Source organism: Monopterus albus, unplaced genomic scaffold (genome assembly GCF_001952655.1).
Source record: "Monopterus albus unplaced genomic scaffold, M_albus_1.0 scaffold83.1, whole genome shotgun sequence".
Lineage (NCBI taxonomy): Eukaryota > Metazoa > Chordata > Actinopteri > Synbranchiformes > Synbranchidae > Monopterus > Monopterus albus.
In genome coordinates, this window is record NW_018127963.1 from 484,072 (window position 1) to 497,693 (window position 13,622).

The 13,622-nt window shown below is 41.3% G+C and overlaps 1 protein-coding gene across 1 annotated transcript in view; it reads right to left on the reverse strand.

The window, feature by feature from the left end:
* Positions 1 to 6: 6 nt before the first annotated feature.
* The window catches only part of atf6 (activating transcription factor 6), a 31,918-nt gene continuing 18,302 nt past the window's right edge, over positions 7 to 13,622 (reverse strand). The window contains exons 15-16 of the mRNA XM_020607104.1: positions 10,117 to 10,201; positions 7 to 270 (exon numbers count right to left, since the gene is read on the reverse strand). Coding sequence (XP_020462760.1) covers positions 74 to 270; positions 10,117 to 10,201 — 282 coding nt within the window. The 3' untranslated portion in view covers positions 7 to 73. The remainder of the gene's footprint in view (positions 271 to 10,116; positions 10,202 to 13,622) is intronic.

Genomic DNA, 13,622 nt, shown 5'->3' on the forward strand with positions numbered 1-13,622 from the left:
AACGAGGCAGACATGAAGAGATTGAGTTTCTAGGTTTTTGTCTTGACAGTTATAAATAATGCAGCTGTTGACCCTAAGCAGGCCCCATTAGCACACCAACAGGAGGCGAGGCCTGATTGTCGGTTGGGGAATGCTGGTAAAATGTGTTTGTGTGGTTGACTCGGAGCAAAGGTGGGATGGTGGAAGACCTGATGTGGAGAATCCTGGTGTCCGTCACTTCACAGTCAATCTGCATCATCACCTCAAACTCTTTGTCCCTGATGACGCTGTCTGTAGTGGCAGGAATGAAAGAAAAGAACTGTTACCTACTGACGCACCAATCAGTGTATGACTAAATAAGTTAGTGCAGTTTAATGTGCATATGCCCCATCTACAGTTGTTTTGGATTGTGGCAAAAGATTTAATCAAAACAAGACCAAAACAGTGCTTCCCAAAAATGACTGCAAAAGTCATTTTTGACAAGTCATAAAAGTGAGTTTTTTGGGAGTATAAAAGAGTATTGTTTGAAGTGGGGGGTACTGAGGAGATGAGTCACATGCTGGATTTCTCCTACATTGAGAGAAATAAAAACATCTACAAACAAGAGCATGACAAGCTAATTTAACAGAATAAAGTCAGCCAAGGGTGTGGGAAAGAAGCAGACACACTGATCGCTCATGATGAGTCAGGATCCTTCAGTCTTCTTGTTGGGTTCAAAGAAAAGAGGCCACTCTGGCAAGACAGAGCCAGAAAGTGATCCACGCTGTTGAGTCGTATGACTGTGTTTGAAGAAACCCCAGAGACTGCAGATGGTGTACAGTAAGATGATGAATACAAAGCTCATTATCAAATGTTAGAGATTTTCACAAGATCATCCTGAGGTTTGGCCTATATAAACAAGCAACAAGCCACAATGCCAGGCCAACCCCCGGCAGGGAGCTCTTTTACTTTATAACTTTATAATTACTTTATAACTTTTTTTTTGTAATGCATTTTTCTGGATTTTTTTGTTATTGTTGTGTCTCTCACTGTTCACATAAACCTACCATTGACATTGGTGACTGATCATTTCTTTGTTAGTGGGCAAACTTACAAAATCAGCTGGGGTTCAAATTATTTTTTCCCTGACTGTACAGGACTGCTCCCTGCTCTTTTTTTAGTGAAACAAGGCTGGGAAAACAGACTCCCGATGAGGGTATAACTCTGGATGGTTACTGTGTTCAGACAGGATTGTAGTGCTCGCAAGACCTGCGGGAGAGGAATGGCTGCCTTTGTCAAACAGTATTGATGCACAAACTGTAAGATTCTCTCCAAATTCTGTTCTAAAGATGTGGAATATTTAACACTAAAGCTAAGGCCATTTTATTTACCTCGACAGCTGCAATGTATCATTGTGAGTGTAGTTTATGCCCCCCCCACCAGGCAAAGAGGAAGCTGCACTGAGGGAACTGTACAGTATGATTAGTGAGCATGAAAACACATATCCTGATGCTGCTTTTAGTATTTTGGGGGATTTTAACCACTGCAATCTCAGGAAAAGCCTACACTGTATCAGTTTGTAACCTTTCCTACTATAGGAAACAAAACACTGGACCAATGTTACAGTAACATTAGAAATGCTTCCTCAGCTGAACCCAAGCCTTATTTTGGTATATCTGACCACCTAGCAATCCGGCTAAAACCTGCTTACACCAAACTGGTGAGAACTGCTAACACCTGGAACGACTGTGCACAGGCCAGCCTGCAGAGCTGTCTAGAAGCCACAGACTGGAGCATCTTCAAAGGGGCCACAAATGACATCCATGAATATGCAGAGACTGTGAGTGACATCAGCTGGTGCACATCCATATGCACACCAGCTAGAACGGTGTGTGTTTTCCCCAACCAAAAACCGTATTTTGGGGGATTTTAACCACTGCAATCTCAGGAAAAGCCTACACTGTATCAGTTTGTAACCTTTCCTACTATAGGAAACAAAACACTGGACCAATGTTACAGTAACATTAGAAATGCTTCCTCAGCTGAACCCAAGCCTTATTTTGGTATATCTGACCACCTAGCAATCCGGCTAAAACCTGCTTACACCAAACTGGTGAGAACTGCTAACACCTGGAACGACTGTGCACAGGCCAGCCTGCAGAGCTGTCTAGAAGCCACAGACTGGAGCATCTTCAAAGGGGCCACAAATGACATCCAAGAATATGTAGAGACTGTGAGTGATTACATCAGCTGGTGCACCAGCTAGAACAGTGTGTGTTTTCCCTAACCGAAAACCCTGGTTTAATAGGAATATAAAACAGAAAATCAGGAAGAGACAAGAGGCTTTTAAGTCAGGGGACCAAGCGGAGTACAGGAAAGCCCGGTATGAGCTACAGAAGTCCATCAGAGCTGCAAAGAGAGCATATGTCCAAAAACTGGAGAGCTACTATATGGATAACAACACACGCAGTATGTGGCAGGGAATCCAGGCAGTCACAAACTACAGGAACAAATCAACAAACACAGCCCCCCAGGACGCCACCCTCCTGGACAGCCTCAACAGCTTCTATACGAGGTTTGACAGGTTGAACACAGACACCAAGTGCTTAGAGAAACTGGTCCTCACACATGTAGATCCCCCTCTAGTTTGCCTACCGCCCCAACAGATCAGTGGACGACGTGACGGCTCTGGTTTTATTCCATACCCTGAAACACCTTGACAACAGCAGTACCTATGCTAGGATGCTCTTCCTGGATTACAGTTCTGCATTCAACGCCATTCGCCCAGGTAGGCTGATTGGGAAGTTGACAGACCTCGGTGTACCAACTCCTACCTGTAACTGGATTCTGGACTTTCTGAAAGACCACAGGTTGTCAGAATGGGAGAATGGGTATCTGCTGAGCTCACAATCAGCACAGACTCACCGCAGGGCTGCTGTCTCAGCCCCAAACTCTTCACCCTGTACACCCAAGACTGTGTTGCCAACCAGGACAACACCATCATCATTAAATATGCTGATGACACCACCATTCTGGGCCTCATCAAGGGGGTAGATGAGTTGGGCTGCAGAAGCTTGGTGAACAACATTCTTGTTTATGAAGAGAATGACCTCATCCTCAACATAAACAAGACAAAAGAAATAATAGTAGACTTCAGGAAGAACCCCTCCCCTCTGCTGCTTCTGACCACCAAAGGGACTGAGATAGAGAGGGCTGACAGCCACAGGTTCCTGGGCCTGCAGGTGACATCTGACCTGAGCTGGTCATTGAACACAGCCGCCACAGTGAAGAAAGCCCAGCAGCAGCTATACTTCTTTAGGCGGCTCAGAAAAGCTGGGTTGAACCATTACCCTCTCACCCAGGCTTATAGAGGGCTGGTAGAGAGCATCCTCACTACTGGCATCACAGTCTGGTATGGTAGCACCACACAGGCAGAGAGGAAGGCTCTTCAAAGGGCCATAAAGACTGTAGAGAGTATCAGTGGGACTGGCCTGCCTGCTGTGGACACACTGTACACACAGCGCTATCGTAAAAGGGCAGAGAACATACTCAGAGATCCACTCCACCCAGCTCACTCTCTGCTCAGACACAAAAACTGCACCTACAGCCTCAGGCACAGCACGGCGGAGAGTATCATCACACACAAAACTAGACTTTACAACAGCTTTTTCCCTGCTGCAGTAAGACTGATGGCAAATACGAAAGTGTGAGAAATGTGAGACTATATGTGCAATAACCCCCCTTACTAGACATGTGCAATAATACAGAAATGCTCCACAAGGTATTTTTGTAAGAGCATCTCATCAACAATGTTCTCTTGGGGGACCTGAATAATAGCAGGACATTCTCTACCAAGCAATGAAAACAGACCTGCATATAAACTGTGTTTTAGTATGTTATAACCCCTCACTACCTCACCAACCTCACTCCTTACCTGACTCCAAAGGAGAGCTGCACAAGAATTCCTATATGCCTAGACTGTCTGTTTATGCATAAATGGCAAATAAAAATCTTGACTTGACTTGAACTAGTCTTGCTTTATCTTGGGGAAACTCAAGTTGGGGGGGATGCTGGACTTGTGACAACAGTATGTTTGCAGTCTCTCACAGCCTAACTTTACTCAGCCTGTGGGAAGAACAACCCTTAGAGGGGACACCCTTGTAAAATTCTATGGTAACAAAACATCTTAAATATATAGAGGGATGTATTAGCATTAACTTTATAACTTGTGGCTTCCTTTACATGCAGAGATAATAGCAGCACACACACCAAATGCACCTCAGTCACAGCTTGACTACCCTATTATATGACCCAGAAATGCAGCTGTAGGAATCTTTAACATGCCTAAGAGCATTACAAGTTATTTAAAAGCTGCCAGCTTTTTCCAGACAACTGTGCAAGACATCAGCTTCTTCTGTCTGCAGGATGTCTTTTGGCATGCACTTTGGAGACAGAAAAACTTTATCAAATTGTAAAGAGGCCGTAACAATAGTTCTTTCTGCAGCTGGAAAGCTCCATGGATGTTCATGTCATTAAATGGATAGTACACATATGCTGCCTTTGACTTCATCCACTGCTGAACTTCCTCTTCTGCAACTGCAGTGAAACCAGAAATCTTCAAACAGTGTTTCAACAGACATTTCTGGAAAGCCTCCTCTGGGTTTGGACTTAACTTATTGTCACGTTATGTCTATTTCAGACTGAGCATCCGTTTGAAACAGAGCTGGAAAAGTTATTCACTGTCTATCTCCATATAATGTAGCTTAATGATAGTTCAAGGTTCTGTCATTGCTGCACAGTCAAGCCTGTGCTGATTCTGTTCAGTGGAAAATAAATGTCTCTGACATTACCATGACTTCATCTAACATTAAATACAACTCCAACAGTCTGGCAGTATAAAGTGGTCACATGGATAATCCAATCCAATTTAATAGTTACAAGGAATCTGCATCTTAATTATCGTGTTAATATTTTTTCCACGTATTTTTAATAATAATTCATTTATTATAATCAATAATTATAAAACAATACAATACAATAAAACTACATCGACAGCTACACTGACTGGTCTGTGAGGCTGTACGTATTTATGTAAAGTAACAAATTCTTCCTTTAACAAATTATAGTTACATTTTTAAGCAATAAAACACACTTGCTCAGTGCAGTACTCTCAAGGGTTTTGCTGTGATTACTGTAGCTGTTCTGGAATGACCAGTAGGTCATGGTGGCTAATAGAGATACTGCTGTATAATAAACATTACAGTTTGTTAATGGCTTTTCTCCACTTGTGCTACAGTCCAACTGTCTTTCAGCCTTTACCCCTAACTGCTAACTGTGGCCAAAATGGCCGTTATTTAGCAAAAGACAGTCTTTCAAACAAATCACAGAACTGCTTTGAGCTAAATGCTAACATCGCCATGATCAGATGCTCAACAAAGACAATGGCAGCTTGCTGATACTTAATAGGTGTAATATATATCATACTCACAATCTTAGTTTAGTGTAGTGTGTTGCAGTGGCTGCATTTCTGTTACTCCATAATGAAATTACTGTATCCCATCATTATTTCGTGAGTGACCAATAATTACAAAACATTACACAGTAATTTGTGGGCCATAATCTACAGCATTATCCAAACTGAAGACTCACATTTTATATCTCACTGTTTACAGCCATCTTTCACCAAATTAGCACCTTGTCTTCACTTCTACTCTGCAAATAGCTTGAGAGGTTTGCACAGTGAAACAGATAAACACACAGCCCCAGGGCCCAACTTCAGACAGCTGCTCTTTGAAGAAGCTGCCAAATCTACCGTTGTGCTTTGTGTGGTCTCCTTCTACCTTTTACAGTTGCCATCGGGAGGTGTTCCAGAAAGTGGCAGTGACACGGTGAATTGGTATGTTCTGATAAAGGCCCAGTGTCTGGCAGCTGGAGAAACCTGAGTGCATATCACGATGATGGTGGCTGACAGACTAGCACAAATTTTGAGGACTTCTTTTGCGAGGATGGAAAGGGTCAAACATTTGGGTTTGTAACAGTGTACTCTTTTTCGGGGGGGCTGAGTAGAGGAGTAGGAAAATGTGACCCCCAACTCCTTCAGTTGCATAGAATTCTACCTTGAAGCCCCAGTGTGAGCTGCCTGTTAGCTACAGAGAACATGTGCAGTAAAAATAGACTGCAATGTGTCTCTCGTGGTCAATCTGCCTGTAAATGATTTCATCCTCATAACTCATCCAAACATGACGCCTCCACTTGATTAAGCTACTTTCAAACTCAAAGGATCATTAACTAAGCACACCCTACACCCCATATAAGGAGCTACTACACTATTTGGCCAGTTGTGCTTTCAGAGGGGATATCAGGGAGGTCATGGTGAAGTAACAACACAATCCCTGAACCATAGATACGTAGCAAGACAGGAACTGAAAGACAACTGCTTGCTTCAGAGTCTCTACCTTTGATGTTTAGTTTTTGACCAGGACAGACCAGTCACTTGCTCCAGATCAGCGGAGTGTATCCACCACTTCCAGATGATAACCATTTAGTGACTGGAGTAGCCAGGCATTCCTAAAGGAGAGCAGCAACAGGGAGCTGGAAAGAACTATTCTCCAGCGTGGAACAATAACCCTCCAGAAAGAGGACAGTGTTTCTGCTTCACTAATCGTCTGACCCAGCTAAATATGTACATTTGCATTTAATCATTTCACAGTCTTAAACAAAGATAGCATAAATCTAAAGTGCTACTTGAAGGAGGTCATCTGTGTGACACATGGGGTTTCTCAAGTAAAAGGAGGAAGGACGACGCATGTGCTGTCCTGCTAGAAAAGTAACGCTAACCTTTTCCAGGCTCTGTTGGCTGGGTTTTGGGCTACAGTTCTCGCTGTCAGGTCAATGAGATACATAGACCCAGGAGGAGCAGCTGTGGCATCTGAAGCCTAAGCTACAGTATGTTCAGACTACATGCTGAATGACAATTTTTTCCTTCCAAGTGACTCAGACCTAATCTTTTCATGCTTGTGTAAACAAACCAAATCCATTTTTTTCAGATCAGATCTGGGCTACTTTCATATATGTGACCTCTGTGAGAACAGTCAGATCAGAATTCATGTGTTTTTTTTTTTATCAACATCTCTGCGCGTGTGCATATTGCCTGTTGTCATCTTTCTGTGTTAGGTTTTACAGGCTGGTATAAATAAACAAGGACAACAGCGAGGGGAGTCAGTGGAGAAATGCAAAAGTTTCACATTTGTTGGACATTTAAGTTTCTGATCATGCCAAGGGATCATGTTATAACCAAGATGTTCCAAAAAAAATTGTGCGGTTTGACCATCTTACAAATGACATTATTGTTGTTAGTCTTGTGTGCATTGGGATCACATTCAGTTTAAGACCTCAGCGGTGTTCACACCAGAGCCGGATACTTGTCATTTGCAAACATGAATGTGATTCACGAAGAGAAAAAGATCAGATCTGACAAAAAGATCAGTGAAGAGAAAAAGATCAGAAGGTTGATAATGTGAACATAGTGTAAAGCTACTGAACATGCATCTGTGCTAACATAAAACAGAGGCAAACACACAAATGCCTGAAACAAGAAGCAAAAGACTGGTATAAGCACAGAAGACACTATTTTGAATTTGTGGCCTATGTGGTCTATAGGCATCCATGACAAGTCATGCAAATAGAAGAGCCCTTTCTTGAAAATCTTTCCAGGTCTGAAATCACTCCCTGAATATCACCTTTGTTTGGCCATATCAACAATAAACGTGGAGGTTTTGGATTTCACAATTTACTGCTATTTCAACAGGTTATCTGACCAGCACGGACCTTAACATTCCTGTGTGACAAGACCAAGCAAGAACAATGTTTGTCTTCATCTTCAGTCTTTATCTCAAAACACCCCCTACCAAGGGGAAAAAAGTTTTTTCCCAATGGCCATGTTTTCCCTGCCAGCTGAGAGGCTCATATTCCACTGACTCACTCCTCTCAGTCCTGGTTGAAACACTAATCAAATCTGATGTTGGCGCTTTGACACACACAGACTGGGAGATATCAGAAGAACAAGAGGATTTCTGATAAAAATGCCAGTTAAACAGCCAACAACAACAACAGGCTGTCTTCCTAACTGCTCACACCCGACATAAACAGTTTCCTTTCAATTCACTGTCCTGGAGGTTCAGTAAAAAAATCAAACAGAAGACATCTTTCTGCTGAAACCTCTGCTGACTTGACTCTGAAATACTGCATTGATAATGCAGCAGAAAGAAGGTTATGGCGAGCTCATGAAAATCAAGAAAAGGTGCACACTTCAGTGATTCATCATACAAAACATTTTGGCAACAAATTAACCAAATATAGTCCAAGGTTTCTACCAATCAAGTGTGCAGATACTGAAGAATACCTTATGCAAATAAATGCTAAAATGTTTGGCTTTGTTTTTGAGGGAGGGCAGGCAGTCAAATTGGTGACTGCTTCCCAGATGGACCAGCCTCCAAATCGTAACCATGTACTATCTGTCTGCCACTGACACTGACAGGCTATGGACAGTAACTGTACTACTTAAGAGGAAATGAAGCGGCTTAAATGAGCTTTGTCCCTGTTAAATAATCTAAAGTGGACATATGTTTGACAGAAAGTAATGCGTTTCTTTGTCACTAGCATGTGGCCTTGAAATGTGACAGCAATGGTAAATGGTTTGTCTGGTGTCCTCAAATCAAAGTGCTTATATTTTCACAAGAGTTTATTGACCAAGTCATGCACTGCTGGCTTATTAGCTGAACTACTCCTTCCTGGCAAGTAACTTACTTACAAATGCCCATTTTTCAGGCCTGTCCGGACAAATAGTCATACTATTAAAATCAAGTACCAGGACCATGCAAGGGCAGAGGGTGCGTGTGCTAGAGTAGTTGCCAGTGATTAGTTAAATATCTGTAACTTCACACTTCAAGTATTAGCATTACAAGCACCATGTGTAACCACACAGCTCACTGCCTGTGTGAGAGGAGAGCAGCCCCTCCCTCCTCTAAACAGAGACCGACAGAAAATACAGTGGAAAAGTTAAGCAGGATGGTCTACGTCAAACCCAGGAGCCTACGCTTAGTGATGGTTAAGGGAAGTATGGGGTGTACTGCTCATTAGGTTCCAATAGTGGAAAAGCAGCATAAGTGACAGTTTGTATCAGAACCACAAGTCTGGATGATATTGGCCTGGATGTTTTTTTGGGTGCTCTTTACTATAAAGTAAAAAAAAAAAAAAAAACGGTTGTTGTGTAGGCAAAGGATGTACAGCCAAAATCTATAGTAGCAAGTGGTGGGTCTGAGAACAGTTGAGTTGGACTCGGGCACGGTAGACATAGTGTTATTGCTAACCATGCATGAGCACAGAATTCAGAAGTGAGAGAGCGCTTCTCGTCCACACAAAAAGTGGGATTGTGGTGACATAAGTGTGCCTGGGCCTGGATCATGCGTGCAGGGCAGTGGGGACAACTGCGTTCAGGCACAGTACAAGGCAACCCTGGCTATTGTGAGCCCACCCAAAGACATGGTCGCACTAGATTTTCAGTCTAGTAAAAGGGCATTTTTAAAATGTTTTTTATGACATTACATTTTTAAATAGTAAAAATATATAAATAGTGGTACACTTAACCAAATACAAATTTCTGTCCAGGCCTCAGATTCATTACTGCTCATCCAAAACAAAATGCAAAAGGAAATGACTTTTTTTTTTTGGTTTGTGTATTGTCTTTCCAGCAATTACTAAAATGCAACAAAGAGTCAGTGGCTGAAGGACACAAAAGAAACCATAAGTTTAAAGAGGGAGGGAAGCAAGAGGGAGGGAGCAAAGACCTTGTAACGCCAGATGTCAACAAAGCTTTATAGCAAAGATAATCTGTAAAGAAAATTTCATTTAGGTTAAACAAAACACACAAACTCTAGCTCCAAGAAGGCAATTCTGGGAAACAAAGTACCAGCATAGATGAAAAAATTATCAGTGTCACCTTCAAAGGCTTAAAAAGCAAAAGTGCTCTAAGTGTCTTAGACCAAATGTACTGCATTCTTGTGGGGAAACATGGTTCTGAATCTGCCTTTCATCTGGTACATTGTGTGGAGTGACCTAACTCTCCATCATTTGTGTGTGTGTGCGAGCTGCACTGCTTACCATTTATGTTCATGGCTGGCAACAGCACAGACATCTTGGGTCGACTCCCTTTGTTGTGGTTGGTAGCAGGAAGTAGAAGATGGTCCTGGGAACAAAGAAGAGGTCATCATGAGGAAAATAGAATTCACTGGGAAGCAATTATAATGGTTGGCTGCATACACTTGCCAGTTGCCAGTCAAGATGTGGAACTGAAGTTGTAATTCTTAACAGAAGGGACATGTACTGTACGTGATATCTTGCGAGGTTAAAAGGTTCAAGCATAAGGGAGAAATCCTTCATACGAGTCCCTTTTACATGCCTCAGCCCATCACCCATCAGTAAAACCACTCTTAATTTCAATAATTGGAGCTGACTTTTGCACATACAGTTCCAATGTACTGTAGCATACATTATGTCTCATTGTGTTCTTATTATATTTCTTTTCACTTGCTGTTTAAAGTGCCTTTAGATTTTGTGCTACTATTTATCTATTTTATATTTCACTTTTGTTTGGCATTCAGTTTACGGCAAAGTAAGAATTTCATTGTACAGGGAAACACATTTCCTTACTGTGCATATGAAAATAAACACTTCGAACTTGAATGTTAATAAGATTGGGCCATTTTGAAACACCTTTTTTTTTTTTTTTTTACTTTGAATCTACTAGATGTCTGGAAATAAAATGGCACCAACTAAGCAAAGCACTTCACTAAGTGGCTATAATTAAAAATGGCTTTTGTGCAACTCATTTGACAATGAGACGAAAGGTTTTAATCCTAGCACATCCTCTCAGAAGATGCTGCAGTGGAGAAGAATACTAATGTGCAAACACATGTGACACACACACACACACACACACACACACACACAGAGTAATGGCAGCAGCCGACACACATAGAGTGACTTTAATTATTTAACTGAAGTACTACTAAGACTGGTGAATGAAATCCTGCACACGTATGTTGTATAACGCAACAACAAAGTACAATAAAGCATTTCAATATGTAGTTTCTAAACTTTGGGGGGGCTCCCTCCAAGGGTACAATACATTAGGCAGCTAAATTTATAGGCCACATGATGAGCAAACTGAACGTCAGGTGTAAAATTGGAGGAGTTCTTCTATTAGAACAATAGATCTCCACAGAGACATCCTCTGTGGTTTGGTCTCCATCACCTGGCTTTACAGCTGCTAAGAGGCCGGCTGACAACTGGTTCACTCTGCCACACTTGGCTCGTAAAACTCATGATACATGCCATATCGCTGCAAGGCATCAGAGACAAGATATAGGCCACCAAAACGAGTACTGAATGCTACAAACAAATGAAAGGGTGTCTTGATCTGTTAGGAGGATGGCTGCTTAGCATCAGTGGTCTGACGACCTTGTCATGCTGACAACAGCTATTGGTCATGGTCCACAGTGAAAGCAGCCAGTGTTTCCACCACGTCACCTCGATGAACACTTACACAAAGCCACAGGTGCTAAAACTACACATGAAGTGATGCAAGACCCCAAAATGGCGGTAGAGTAAGCGCAGTCACAGAGTAACGTTTTCCATCACCTCATCTCATTTTACACTTAAAGCCGCAGACGGTAAGGTCTCTACTGAGGGTTCAAAGTAACCCTGATATGAACATGACCGCCTCTGAGCGCGTAACATATTGCAGGGAGTGACCCAAGATGCTGGCCAGGGCAAAAATAGGCCATGATGAAATATTTTTCGTCTAGAGGGACAAAAGTGAAAATTGGCCATGATTGGCTTGAAAATCAAAACAAATTATAAAGTTAATCCAGGGCTTTGGCAGTCTTGTAATTACATCACATTAGCTGGAACAAAAAACAAAAACATAACAGTGTTTGCTCAATACCCACACACACAGAAACCCAGGAAACAAAACATAGTACAGCCAAATAAACTGGTGAAAAGTTAATGAAGGCATGTCTGTAACAATTAAAAAGGTGACACTGAATGTCTGTAATCTATGCTCTTTATATGGCCTGTGTCATTTACTATTTAGTGTTTATTAAACTGTTTTCCCCATATCTACCAATAACACATTGTTGATTACTCAAAACCTTTCCATCTTATTAAAACCCAGGATCATCTTCCACACTTAGTTTAGCAAAACAATCATCCAAAAAGAGCAGGCATGTCGTAAAGAAGGCAGGACTTTACTTTGGTTAGAAATGCAAAATAGAAAAGGAAGAAAATTAGAGTCAGAGCAATTGATACATTTTTTAGAGCTCCATTAATCAAAGAAAATGATTCTGTAAATATTGTTCTTTTTTTTCCCCAAGGAAAACTGCCAATCAAACTATCAAATTCCAGTTTCTCCATTATAAAGGTTTTCTGTGTTACATTGTCTTAAGTTAAGCAAACTGAGTATTTGGTTTCTGGATTGTTAGTTGGACTAAATAGGCCATTTAAAGACACTGCCTTTGGTTTTTGATATTCTGATTGGCATGTTACATTATTTCCTGATATATATGGCCAAAACAGCTTTGTGGTTTCACATTATCATATCACAACGGTAAAGGTTTAAAGTAAAGCAATTATAAACTTACCTTTTGTCAGCAAGTCAGTAAAAGTCCAACCAAGGAATTTCAATTTATTCTTCAGTTTAATTGTTGTGATTAAAAGTTTAAGTATCAGAGAGGATTTTTTCCCCCTGTAATGTTAAACATTTTATTCATTGTCATACTCTAATTTTGGACAAACTGTAACACCCGCACTGCTTCCAACAACTCAAAGCTGCTAGAAACTGAAGGACAGCTACTTGATCTGTAGAGGTCCTCAAATCGAAAGCACTATTGTAACCCTTGTCCCTGCTGTCACCATGCCTCCCTTATACTTGAACCTTGTTCTGTCGCAAGGGATATTGATCTTTGACCACATGCTTCAAAATCCCTGGCCCACTGAGTAATCCTGAGGATTTAAGAGGTTAGCATCACTCAGTGTATCTAGAGGTGCTAAATGCGAGATAAACTACGGTAACAGTCCACATCTTTGGAACAGTGAACAAATGTGTTTTGGTAAGATACATATCTTACATCTTATCAGAAATAGGTTATCAGCAGATTTCCAAGGCTGATTTTAGCTAAAACAACCAAACTCAATGAAAACATTTCCCCCCAGCAAACGTGTTTTCTTTTTGTTTAGTCAGGATTTGAGAATGATTGAGGATGTAAGGTCAGGGGTTCCATAAACAAACCCAAACAAATCAAACTAACCATTATGAATAGGATTTCCAAGAATTAATCATATCAAGAGAGAAAATTAAAAACAGGTCCAGAGTCTCAAATATGGAAATATGGTCAAATGAGTAAAAACCAAGTAGATTTACAGTGACGTGGTCATGCCTATAAAATAAAAATCATGTTTTGATGACTGGAAAAAGACCAAGAAAAGTGGATTGGAAAGGGGCAGCTACACCCCTGGGCATGTGCATTTCGTCATCTCCTCCAACTTTCCTCTCAAACCAGACCACTCTGCTGAGGAGAGGACCTATAAGATATTATATATGACTC